This window comes from Palaemon carinicauda, chromosome 42, assembly GCF_036898095.1.
Source record: "Palaemon carinicauda isolate YSFRI2023 chromosome 42, ASM3689809v2, whole genome shotgun sequence".
NCBI lineage: Eukaryota > Metazoa > Arthropoda > Malacostraca > Decapoda > Palaemonidae > Palaemon > Palaemon carinicauda.
Genome location: NC_090766.1, coordinates 58,209,616 through 58,223,457, shown reverse-complemented (window position 1 = coordinate 58,223,457; position 13,842 = coordinate 58,209,616). Strand labels below are relative to the sequence as shown.

At 44.2% G+C, this 13,842-nt stretch overlaps 1 protein-coding gene across 1 annotated transcript in view; it reads left to right on the top strand.

The window, feature by feature from the left end:
* LOC137633319 (sodium/myo-inositol cotransporter 2-like) overlaps nt 1–13,842 on the top strand; it is a 45,659-nt gene that overhangs the window by 21,880 nt on the left and 9,937 nt on the right. Inside the window, exons 6-10 of the mRNA XM_068365556.1 lie at nt 492–660; nt 769–888; nt 8,069–8,164; nt 9,647–9,758; nt 12,763–12,848. Of these exons, the coding sequence (XP_068221657.1) occupies nt 492–660; nt 769–888; nt 8,069–8,164; nt 9,647–9,758; nt 12,763–12,848 (583 nt within the window). The remainder of the gene's footprint in view (nt 1–491; nt 661–768; nt 889–8,068; nt 8,165–9,646; nt 9,759–12,762; nt 12,849–13,842) is intronic.

The following is a 13,842-nucleotide window of genomic DNA, read 5'->3' as shown; positions in this document are numbered from 1 at the left end:
ATTATCTACGAATTTGTCATATATTTATGTTTCTTCATGTTTTATCTAGGAATCTTTCACATTATAGCTTTATAGGAACCTTCATAAATATAATTGAATTTTTTCATCAGCATAACATAAATTGCTTTCATCTAATTATACATCTTATTACCAGTTTTATACAGAGGTCAAAATTATTTTTCGTCGGTTATTAATGAGCGTCACTATTACATACTATATTTTTAGCAAAATGTAACAAATTCTTTTAATATCTGTCCATCTAAGAAATGGCAGGTCTAAGGATTTATCAAGGGCTTACACTAAAGGACAGTACCAGTTGCTGTAAGAGAATATAATACTATATTCTCATTCATAATGGAGTTAACAGTGCATCTTTTTAACATTTGTTAGTATAAATTGATGAAAATGTTCTGGAAAAAAAAAGGATCAGTTAACATATTTAGGTATATTAGAATGCAATACAATATATAACCTTTTTCACTATTTTTCAGGATTTTTATACTTATCCTTGTTGGTATATCCATTCTGTGGATTCCCATCATTGAGAGAACACAAGGAGGTCAGCTATTTGTCTACATTCAAGTTATTGCTGCCTACTTGGCACCACCAATTGCTGCAATATATAGTATGGCAATCTTCTGGAAGCGAATGAATGAGATGGTACGAGTCTTTGTCCTTTTTTTTGTTTTGTTTATACAACATTAATTTTCACTTCTATTCAAAGCATCATTTTACAATTGTATCCCCTCTCCATATTTTTTTCTCCAGGGAGCCTTTTGGGGACTAATGAGTGGATTCGTGGTTGGAATGGTGCGCATGGCATTAGATTTTTATTATGGTGAACCTGCATGTTATGAAGAAGACAACCGACCTTTTCTCATTGCAAAAGTTAGTTAAATAGATTTTATTCCAACAATATTTACAGGTATATACAATATATGGTGCTATGTAGCTTATATCCTACCAGGATATTCAGAATGTTGCTTGTATCCTAATAAGGATTTAGGTTGGAAGAGATGAAAAATATATTTGTTCCAACACGGAGTACTTACCTCGAACTACTTTCTTAGGAGTATCTGGGATCTCCTCCCAACCGACCAGAATTTTGTGTAGTTTACCCTACTCCCGTTTTCTATGCGGGGTAACCTCTGGCGGAGTGATACGCGCCACGAGGCGACCCCGGGTCAGAGAGCATGCTTGCTCAGGTCTCGATTCCCAGTAAGTTTTCTGGTCGCGTCGCGATAACATCCCGACGCGCTCTCCTTACCCAGTGCGACCCTTTTTGTCCCCGACCCCCTTTGTGTCCCACGCGGTCCCTTTGTGCTCTTCCTTATCCTTTTCCCTCTGTGTTCCTGTGTCTCGTGGTGCCTTACTAGTGCGTAATGGAGCATCCCCGTCGTTGTCCTGGGCCTATGGCTGGAAAATCGTGTGGCGCCTTCCTTTCAAAGCCTGAAGTTGACCCGCAATCCTTGTGTTCTTCGTGTAGGGGCAGTGTGTGTTCCCCTACAGCCACGTGTCCAGAGTGCGAGTCCTGGAACGAGGTGCAGTGGGTGCGCTACGGCACCAAGAAAAAGAAGTCTTCTAGGAGATCGCCTAAGAAACCGAGCATCTCTTCGCCTCTTGCTTCGCCCGGCGCATCCTCGGACAGAGTCTCTCTGCCGCCTTCCCCTACCCAGAGTAGGGGACGAGGTAAATCAGTTGCAGGGAAGAGGCCTGTGGCTCTTCCCCAGGACTCTGAATTACCGGATAGTGGGGTTGTGTCGTCGATCCAGGCAAGTGAGGGGCCTGAGGGAGGGACGGGAGTGTGTTCGGGGGACGGAGCCCTGGTGCAAGCAGGGCCCGTCTTGTCGGACGATCCTATGTGGGGAAAAACTGTTGCAGCCTCTTCTCCCGCCTCTTGGGCATGTGTTTCAGGTACGTCTGCAGACGAGGGTGCCACCTAGAAGGAAGACTCGCCGCCGTCAGACTCCCTCGCGTGGGCGCCTCTGAAGACGCCCTTCAGATTACCCTTGAGGATGGAAGAGGAGTTCGAGACCTGGTTCCCCAGCGAGGAGCTCCCCCGCTCCCCTCCAGCGCCTTCAGCTACGTTCCCATCCGTCTTCCTGGAGCCTTCGTTGCCGACCGAGCAACGCGTGGACCCACCAGCAACGCGGTGCGACTCAGGCCCTTCAGTGAGGTCCTACAAGTCTTCGGGCTCCTCAGTCGAGGCCTACTCCTACTCCTCGGAAGACGTAGCCCCGAGGGACCACAGAAGACGGCGGGATAGGCCCCGCAGGAGACGGTCACGCTCACGATCCCGTTCCAGATCCCGCCACGTGGGGAGGCGCTCTAGATCCTCCAGGAGGAAGTATAGGAGAAGCGGCTCCCTGGGGGAAGAATGGGTGCAGGTCATCATACCACGTAGCCAACTCCTGGAAGCGTCAGCAGTCCCGGGCACCTCGGGCTGGCTCCCAAGGGCTCGCTCGCCAGTGAGGTACGTCCCCAGCAGCAGGTACGATCGACGGAGGGTATCGTCTCTTCAGGCCCCAGGGGACAGGCATAAGTCCGCAAAGGTTCCGATTCCATCCGCCCAGCGGAGAGTGTCTCCCCTTCAGTCTGGCAGCCGCGTCCCGGCCTCCAAATCAGCAACGAGTCGACCGGAACGAGAGAGACACCTTCCTCCTACGAGCAAGCCCGCAGACTCCTGGTCCTCCGTAAGCAGAGATAAGTCCAGGACGGAGGCCTCCGTCCCCGCAGCGATGCCCGTCCTACACCCTGAACCGCCGAGACTGGACCGCTTCAGGAAGATGCCTCCTAACCGTGCGGCTCCCTCCGTCGGAGGTCCTCCGTCACAAGCAGCGGAGCGTCCGACGGAAAATGTAGATGACGGCGTAGAAGGTTCGACAGCGGAAGTTTTGGCCTACAGGAGAGTGATAAGGCCTCATTAGGCATCACCACAGGCTGGACGAACCTGAGCCCTCCACTGATGAAGTCTGGCTCTCGAGCCTCAGCAGGCTGGTAGATGAACCCGTGCAACAGAGGCCCTCACTAGCCCTTCCTTTGGCTAGGGATGTTAGGCTGGGTATGGCTCACGTTGACAGGACCTCTAAACTTCTCCAGGGCCTAAAGACCCAGAGCCGTTTTTACCTTCCCGAAGGACACCGCGCGGGTCCCTGTACGGTGGAGCCAGCAGTCGCCATCCTGGGACAAGGAGCAGCAGAAGAGAGGGCTACCACCACCCTGGTTTGTTTCTCCCCTTCGGAAACTTCCATGATGGAGGAGCTAGCCAGGCACCTGGTACACGTATCATCGTGGCTAGATTGGTGGGCCTCCACACTGGTGGGTTTTCAGTCCTCGCACGATCTCGCAGTCCTGGAGAACCAGGCCTTGCTGAAGGAGCTGATTAGCTCGGGAGGTAAGGCCCTAAAGTTCCGTCTCTTACCAGTCCATCACTCAGGCCGCCAATTGGATACTGCGGGAGAGGGACACTGTGCTCAACAAGCTTGTCAGGAGGCTCCCGGACAGAGAAGCGAGGTCCCTGAGGAGCCTACCCCTGTGGGACGACTCAGTGTTCCCCCTGAAGGCAGTGGAGGAGACGGTAGAGAGGGTCAGGAAGCTAAAAGATGCGGGAGAACCCAGACCCCCTCCAGCGAGAAGACCTGCCCATAGAAGGACACCCTCCGACGTCTCTCTCCCTCCTCGCGCCTCACCTAGCCAGCCCAGGAGAGACGCCCCTACTACGGCCTGGCCTCAGTCTTCGCAGCCCCCCCGTAGAGGAACGCCTGCTGCGCAGTCAGCCTTCAGGCCTTCTTATTCGGCCGCCAGAAGAGGTCGTTCAGGCCGCGCCTCTCGAAGAAGGTAGGGAGAGAGGCCCCCTACTCCTGCCGAAGCCTCAGGTGGGGGGATGCCTCAAACGTTCTTGGCAAGCATGGCGAGACCACGGAGCAGATCCGTGGACCGTAGCAGTTCTGAAAGAAGGGTACAGGTTGCCCTTCCTGGCGGACCCCCCACCTCTGATACCAGATCTGCAGGCAGAGTGGTTGGCACCCAAAGACCCCTTGAGAAGGACGGCCCTACAAGAAGAGGTCTCTGCGATGCTGGCGAAAGGGGCAATAGCACCAGTCAAGAACCCGGGTCCAGGGTTCTACAGGTGGAGAAAGCGACAGGGGGCTGGAGACCAGTCATAGACCTCTCAGCCCTCAACAGGTTCGTGTGCAAGACCGACTTCAAGATGGACACTCCGAAGTCGGTCCTAGCACCCTTGAGGGAGGGGGACTTCATGATGTCCATAGACCTCAAGGACGCATACTTCCAAATCCCTGTTCACCCCTCCAGCAGGAAGTACCTAACGGTAAAATGGGGTACCCAAACGTTGCAGTTCAAGACCCTTTGCTTCGGTCTGTCCACAGCCCCTCAGGTCTTCACGAGGGTCTTCGCAACAGTCTCAGCCTGGGCACACGAACAGGGCATCCGCCTGATTCGGTACCGGGACGACTGGTTGTCGCTTTCAGCCTCAGGGGAAGTACTGAGGGAGCAAGGCGCGAAGCTCCTGCAGTTCTGCAACGTCCTGGGTATCATCATCAACCTGGAGAAGTCCCAACTGATACCCTCCACCAGGATGAACTACCTCGGAATGGTCCTGGACTCCCGGTTGGTGAGAGCCTTCCCTTCCACGGAGAGACTGGATAACTTGGACCAGATCCTCCGGCCCTTCCTGTCGGACCAGCCCAGGAGAGCCAAGGACTGGCAAAGACTGATAGGCCACCTCGTGTCATTAGAGAAGCTAGTCCCCCAGGGGAGTCTCAAACTCAGGGGAGTACAATGGAACCTGAAGGAGATCTGGAACCAGAGAGACTCCCCCCCACAAGGTGGTCCCGGTGTTCCCGGAGACGAAGGAAGTCCTAGAGTGGTGGCTCGTCAGATCGAACACCCTCAAAGGAATGCCCTTCGCAGCCGACCCTCCGGAGATGCTTCTGTTCAGGGACGCATCCAAGGAGGGGTGGGGTGGCCATCTCCTCGACTAGACAGCAAGAGGAAGTTGGACGGACGAAGAGAAAAACCTGCACATAAACGTGCTAGAAATGATGGCAGTGCAGAGAGCATGCCTAGAGTTCATCCATCGGCTCCGGGGAAACACCGTGGCATTGATGTGCGACGCCGCCACGGTGGTAGCCTACATAAAGAAGCAAGGAGGACTAAAATCGAAGGAACTGTGCGACCTCACGATGGAGCTACTGGAATGGGCCGAAGTGGAACAGATCAAGATCTGAGCAAGATTCATTCCAGGGAAAAGAAACGTCCTGGCCGACGGCCTCAGCAGAATGGGTCTGAACGTGCAGCTCCCCGTGTTTTGTTCTCCTGTGCCAGATCCAGAGGCGGCGTTCGAGGACGCCTTCCAGCACCCTTGGGACAACCTCGACGTTTACGCCTTCCCTCCCTTCGGGATGCTCAGGCTAGTCCTCAACAGGGTGAGGCGAGCAGACAACCTGTGGATGACTTTGGTAGCGTCCTGGTGGCCGGAGAGAGTGGTTTGCAGATCTAAAGGAACTGGCGCGCCTTCCACCTTGGCCCCTTCCGGACAGACCAGACCTTCTACGGCAGCCGCACTTTCAAAGGTTCCACGAAAACCCTCGGTCCCTCTGCCTTCTCGCGTGGAGGTTATTGAGCATCTTCTGAGGAAGGAAGGATATTCATCGAGCACGGCAACAAGGATGGTGTTCGTCAGCCGCAGTATACCAGGCAAAATGGGCTACTTTCACTAAGTGGTGCATCTCGAGGAACATCAAACCATTGCGGGCCTCCATTCCAGAGATAGCGGACTTCCTGGTCTATCTCAGGGACGAGGTAAACATGTCCATCCCAGCCATCAAAGGAGTCCGGGCTGCCCTGGGCCAAGTCTTCCTCCTGAAGGGCATCGACCTGGGTGCCTCCAGACATATCTCGATGCTCATCAGGAGTTTCGAGCTATCGTGCCCCCCTCAAGATGTTAGGGTGCCCAATTGGGACGTGGCCAGAGTCCTGAAGATGCTGTCAGAACCTCCCTTCGAACCCCTAAAGGACATCTTGGACAAGGAACTCACCCTCAAGACAGTTTCTCTGTTAGCTCTGGCATCAGCAAAACGGGTAGGGGAGATTCACGGGCTGTCGTGCGGGGTGTCACACTCGAAGGGCTGGCGTGAAGCTACCTTCGGGTTCGTACCATCCTTCGTGGCCAAGACTCAGAATCCAGACGTTTGGGATCCCAAGTTTGAAGGGTTCTCAGTGCCGGCAATCCCTCGTTCGGACAACCCGAGGGACTTGCTGCTGTTCCCTGTCAGGGCAGTACGGAAGTACTTGGAGAGGACAGCCAGGCTTCGACCCGAGATCAAGAGTCTGTTCGTCTCCTCGGGACTAGTGAAGAAGCCAGTCTCCAAGAATACAATCTCCTCTGGCTACGGCAGGTAATCGTCAGGGCCTACAGTAGTGCAGGGGTCCCCCTTCCAGGAAAGCCCAGACCCCACGACATTAGGGGTCTAAGTACTTCATTGGCTTTTGAGAAAAATATGGCAGTGGGCCAAATCCTGAGGGCAGGTACATGGTCTAGCCAGTCTACCTTTACGGCTCACTACTTGAAGGACTACTCGAGGAAGTCCCTGGACGGGTTCTCGCTCGGTCCCGTCATTTCCGCGTTCCAAACGGTTTAAAGGTGTAGTCCCAGTGGTAAGCACGGGTAGTAAGTCCAAGAGACACAGGTTCCTTCCTTAACCCCCTTGTTCTTCCTTCCCCTATTACCTTACTGGAAATGACTCCAGAAGCCCCCTAAAACTGCCATGGGATACACTATCAATGGAAGGGCGAGTCTCCTAGGATTTCTTGCAGAGGTGAGTTACTTAGACACTTAAGATGGTTTTTTGCGTAGTTTTCCCTATTTTCTCGTGTTTTCCTTGGGAGCAGCAGAACCTAGTCTCCTATCTAGGTTCATCATCTATACTCATCACGGTCTCTAGGTCCTGAAGGACACTCCCACCTCCTAAAGTATAAGTCTCCTAAGAAAGTAGTTCGAGGTAAGTACTCCGTGTTGGAACAAATCACAAATTTTAAATAATTTGTATTTTTCCTAACAGTACTTACCTCGAACTACTTTCGGGTAATGACCCGCCCATCCTACCCCGAGTGCCTTACTGGACTTCATAGAAACCTAAGCTGTCAAAAACTTACTGGGGATCGAGACCTGAGCAAGCATGCTCTCTGACCCGGGGTCGCCTCGTGGCGCGTATCACTCCGCCAGAGGTTACCCCGCATAGAAAACGGGAGTAGGGTAAACTACACAAAATTCTGGTCGGTTGAGAGGAGATCCCAGATACTCCTAAGAAAGTAGTTCGAGATAAGTACTGTTAGGAAAAATACAAATTACTTAAAATTTGTGATTTTAGTGCATTTACTAAGGGAAAAACTTTTTTCTATAGAAAATGTCCTATCTTAAGTTATATAAATTTCCAGAGACATTCAAAATGGCACAAAACCTAACACACCTCACCTAACCTTACCTAGTAGTTCCCAGGTCACAGACCTAGCCGGGGGATAAGCCCCTGGAACCCACCTCTCCAGGTCACACGAACAAACAGGAGCGAATACGTGCGAATTGTAGAATGTCAACAAACATATGAAAAATATCTTGGGAGCAGAGGATGGTGAAAAAATGTGTATTTTTCTATGGATTTATTGTGTGTCCCTGAGAATAACGTGTAGAAAAGGAAAGGTTAGTTTTATCATTTTCGATTCCCCAGTAAATTTTCCCATCCCAACACTTGGGTGGGATACAAGCTACACTAGCACCCAATATACTGTAGTCTATGAACTCATAAGAAATGGAAGAAATGTTAAATAACAAATTATTTTAGAGTATATCCATACAAATTTAAATAATACCAGCATTAGTATTTGTGTATTTTATTGATGTAGCTGTTTAAAATAGTTATTATAATTCATATAAGCAATTCATAAATTGAAGATAATGTTTGGTTTTATGAATTAAGACCAACTTTAGTGATTTTCTGAAAACAACTCTTTATTTTGAAAATTCTCTACTACTTTTCTTTTCCTCCCTTAGATTCATTACATGTACTTTGCAACAATGCTGTTTTGGATAACTGTTGTTGTTGCCATTGTAATCAGCTTATGCACAAAGCCTACTGAAGAGTGGAGGGTAAGTGATAATTTTCTTGTACTAATTAGGATATAATACTGTTCTGGCTAAATTGAAAGACATTGGTATTTTAATTTTAGAATATAACTTTAATAGTAATTAGAACTAAAATTGTTTGGACATTAGTCTTATGCTACTCTTCAGAGTTAAGACAAGGTAGTCATGCGCCTTGGTATCTAATTATCATCTACTGAGGAGTGCCGAATGTTGTCCTCGGTTATGATAAATTGCGGAAGATACTGTTGAGAAAGGCACTCAAAGAAAATGTAGAATATTTTTTTTCTATCAAAATGCCGAGGACATACATGGCTTGAATACGTTAAGAGGTTCATATTACAAATGAGGTAGTAGTGTTTACAGACAGTAAATAGTGGAGGTTAACAATTTACTATAAATGGAATGTAACATTTAGTATCAACATATAGTGTCACAGGACAAATGGAGAAAAATGAACATTAGTTTTGTTCTGGGGAAACTGTATAATGAAGCAGGGTTTAAGATGAAAGCAGTTGGTAGACAACTGATGATAATTTGAGTAATCCATTAGTGAACAGCAAACAATTGTGTGTAAGAACTACAAGGCTCTATGTAACAGCTATAAGAGCATTGTTTTAAAATATGGGGAGAATTTGAAGAGGCATTTCAGAATTTAAAGATTCATAGCTCAAGTGCAGATGGAAAATCTTTTTGAAAAAATATTTAGTGCTCATTGGCTATAAAGTCATCTTGAAAGCTCAAAGATAGATATGATTTGGATATGTGTTGAGAAGGGGAAGGAACAGTTTTAGAATAATGAGTTAACTGGGTTGGGAGTCTCAGAAAATCAAGGAAAAATTTCACAGAATGAGACCAAGATCAGATGGCAAATAGGAATTCAGATATATAGATGTAGGAAGGCGCCAACAAATCAAGATTTCAAAGAGTGTATATTATAGGTGTTAGAAGTTGCCAACAAATCAAGATCTCAGAGTGTAAAGGTAATGTAGCAATCGGAAAAATGGCTGATTTGGAAATAGAATAGGTGTGCTGTTCTACCATTAAAATTAATGAACAAGATTCAGTTTAGGTGAAGATAGTTGAATCTAACCCCATTAACAAAAGTTAGTGATATGAAAATTGTTAAGGCAGTAGTATTTAAGAAACTTTTCAAGTTAATTAGGAGCCATCAATTCAGTAAAAGATGAATGTAAGAAAATATCAGATCAGACGATTTCACACAAAAAATGAGCCTCAAACCAACAAAGGGTACTAATTTTTGTGATCCTTTTAACCCTTTTCTGATTCTACAAACAGTAATTAAATTATCCAGTTCCTTGTCTAAGAAAGGCGCAGCTATAAAAATTTTATCATAAGTACTGTAGCGGCATTATAAAAAAAGACTAAAGTGCTGTTAAGGAGTCCAAGGTGCAAGTAGCACACAAAATTGCTTTTTTGGATGAAATTTGAGGAGTTATTCAAATGTACAATATTTTATCTTTTCAGCTGATAAGGTCAACTTTCTTCACTCGCTTTGATCACTCCGTACGCCAAGATGATTTGGAGATGAAAGAAAGAGTTCAAAATGAGCTGCTCTCAGCTACTCCAGCTTTGTCAGGTAATACTCATTTTTTTACAGTAAAGTATGATAGGAAATCATTTTAATGAAGCAAGGATTGATGATATTTACGATTCCAGAGTTAAATTATATATTTAATGATAAATAAATTGTTACTAATACAGTTTAGAATACAGTTACTGTAAATGTAATAGGTATTTCCTGTCAATAGACGAATCTATAAATAGGAACTTTCAAGGGAAAAATTTATATTAAAATACATTGCAGGAGTTCCTTCAAGAATTATGCATAATAATACAACCCAGCCTCCGGGCCAAAATTATTTTGACAAAAATTTAGGACCTTAAATCTTAAACCATATCCATGTTTTGCATTAACTTTTGTGTTTCATACAGATGTCAACAATGAGATTAGATGTTGGAAAGTAATGTATAGATTATCCTGAGAAACTTATGATGGAATATATTCAATTTTCTGTTGGGGTTTGGGATAGTGAGTCATGGTAAGTATTTAAACTGGAAATGAACAATAAGAAGGAAAGAGAATAGGCTCCAATCACTAATATTTTCTTAGTATCACAACAATTTACAGTTAGGTATTAAGCTAAATACATATCATCCTAACCTATGTGAAGAAAGGCCTTCAGCTAGCATATTCAAATAGGGTGCTTTGTGGTAACAGTTTACCAATGGTTGATCCAGTTAAAGAATTGTGTACACATCCTCAACTTTGATTGCTCAATGTGGTTATTATCTTCTATTATAAATGCTTTGATTATCAGGAATATTGATCACCTAACACAATCAGATTTAGAAATCAAAATCTATTAGTAGGAGCTCTGATCAAATACTATTTGTTTCCACTTCAGAAGTAGGTGTACAGGATGATCATTTATGAGCAATGATGATAATGTAGCTTATTGGATTACCTCTTTATTTCCAGACACTCGGGTAATTATGTCTGTATGGCATCTTATCTTAATTATTAATTTTCTCCCAATTAAAGATTCACTGAATCTTTCTAGGTTATATATTACTTAACCTGATAAACAATCAGGCAAGGGACAAGATTATGAAATTTAAAGAGGTAGATTTAGGCGATATATTTGGGCCAGTATACAACTTAGGTCAGGCGTCTATTTACCTGCATATGTAAATTAACAATACAGTATTGCAATTCTTATATTGTGTATGCTGACATATTGACCCTATATATTATATTGTATTATAGGGGTGATCAATGTTTAAGGGATTTTGCTTCTCAAATTTAAATGGTCCTAAATCATTGAGAATGATAGGAATGGAAGAGATTACTGCCCAAGAATTCCTACAATGTGCTTTGGATTTGGCATAATGAACGGGTAACTTACAGGGTCTCTGAACATGTTGGGCTTTGCAGTGAGTATTTAATTTGATTATGTCAAGTTATAGAGCCTTGAAAAATGACAAGGCTATAAACGGATTTGACTTGGCAAATACAATTTGAATCCGAGATAGAATAGGTCAGGACCGTAGATGCATTTCCCAGTTCTTTGACTACCATTTAAGAAACAAATTCTCTTACAAATATTTAATTTGGAAACTGGAAAAGCTAGACTTTTTATCTGAATTTGAGATTGTAAATCTATTCTACCTGCTACAAAGTTAATCTGAGAGATCCAAAGAGTTGGAAATAGCTACTTCCACAGATTTGGAAAAATGAGCCCTAACGAGAGAGGGATCCAATGTAGAACTATATGGCCAGTTAAAGAACCCAATAACTAGTGGTAGTATCTCAATGGTTGGCTGGTGTCATAGCCAACCTACTATGTATATTGTAGTAACATCACTGCACAGCATTCAGTCAATTTAGAAATAAGTTTTATTTCAAGGAAGGTCCTATTTAAAGATAAGGTTTTACCCATGTAAGAGACCAACTGACTAGCCTTGTATGTTTTTCAGCTTGTTTGTTTGAAGAGAACTGCTTGCTCTTGATACTCACTCCTGCTAGTTAACTATCACAAGTCCCCTAAGGAGGACCAAAAATAATGAAGGATGTGGCATCAATAATGTTGACTCCTGCGAGTCTCTCATAGCTGATGGAATTGGGCTAGCATGTGTCAAAACATCCCATCATCTTAAAGAACCTGTGTTCTGGACTCCGGTGTAAACAGAAGTTGTGCTGTCTTAATATTAAAGGCTTTCATATTTTAAAGATCTTTAGCAATAATGACTTGGTCTGACATTGCTAAAATCACTAATGTACTAATAGCTGGCAAGAGTTTGAGTTTTGCTGCTGTTCAAGGTCCTGCATTCTAAAAATCTAAAGTGAGGTTTTGGCCAAAAGAGCGGGTATATCTTTAATACAATCTGAAATTGGCATGGTCATGGTCATCAACATCTACTATGCACAGCCCAATAATATCTTGCCAAATATAGCTGTTTTCATTGGTGTTATGCATAGTCAATTTACTTCAAGGGCAGAACAAATGTGGAGGTTCCTTACCTAGTCGCAGGAACCTTCTAGGTCACAAGGAAAGGAGTACATGGTATTTTAATTTTGCAAAGAAAGCTACAAGATTTGCATCAATAGCAAAAAGGGGATAGCTTTCTAGCAGAAATACATTGTGATATATTCTTGAGGTCTCTCTTCAGTCAGGGTCCAGACAAGAATTTGATTGTATTAAAGACTTGGAATTATTCATGGGATTGTACAAAACTAAAGATTCACTATCACCTTGTCATTTGTTTCAGTGCACTATGAAGAAAACTATGAATGAAAAAATTCATAAAGAACGCATGTGTGCAAAATTAATTTTGCTTTTGTTCTGGCAAAAGAGACAGTCAGAAAGATGGTTTGCTATAGAAGACCTGGAGAAACAGATAAACATGCATAATTCAGACTCAGCAGGATTACATGGAATGCTTAAAGTGTATCTATCCTAAAAATACTAATGTCATGATTTGTTTGGATTCACAATTAGACTAATTAACAGTAAGGATTGCAATCTATACTTAGCATAATTTTCTCATTTTTTCATTGCAAACAAATTTTGCTCTTCTAGAAATTGGAGAAGCTAAAACACCTGTCCGATGGTATCATCGAGCTTACAACTTTCTGTTTGGCTTTGATAATTCTCCAGAGGCAAAGGTAACGTATGCATTTTTGTAAATTTAATAATGCATCAATACAATGTAACTCTTAAATTTGTTGTGCTTTTAATATCTATTCTAAAATTGTTTGTTCTTCCAGCTTTAAAATCATATCTTATTGTCTTCTAGATTTGTATCTGATAAGACTAGTCTAATAATGGTTATATCAACATTGATCTTTCAGGAATTGAGTACTTTACATAGCAACAGCCAATAAAGGAAATAGCTCCATGTAGTTAGAACTGGCATGTGCTGATAATCTACGGTTAACATGGAAACCAATAAATTACAAATTTATGATTTAGTGGCACTGCTACATTGCTAACATATAGTGAAATATGATAATTTTGGAAGTAATTTGTATTTTTCTTAATGATACAAACCTGAGTTTTTTAATATAGATATACATTTTCAGCATAGATGGAATCTAGCCATAAACATTTGCGTTAGCCATAAACTTTTGCGCGAGGTGTCAATTGACCCTCCGCAAGTTAGCTGGTGGTAGACCGATAACCCCACTTCTACACACTCACCCAGTGAAACCTCCCACTTTTGATTGCAATTGCAGGCAGGATAGAAGTTGGATTTGTATAGTTAGGAAAAATACAAATTATTTCCAAATTTGTCATTTGTTCCAACACCAATGCAAAGCCTTCATTCTTTACTATGGAGAATCGCCTTCAGGTGGGCAGAAGTCCAAACTCCAACTAGCTGGAAACTTGACCTGTGGGTTACATCTTTGCAAGTAATGGGCAGTGAAGGTTGCTTGCTTTTGCTGAACGTCTGCATGCTAGGGATGTACTTATGCCCATAGCATCATGAGGTCTGAGTTTTATACTCTGTTGTGAAGAGTGAGGTTCTAGGGTGTGGTCAAAGCAATGACCTGCCAAATCGAAGAGATTTTTTTTTTTTTTTATTCTCCTCTTGACCCTGCCTGTACTCGCAAGCAGGTGCTTTATTTATGGGCTAGCTCTTGTTGGGTGCTTGAGATA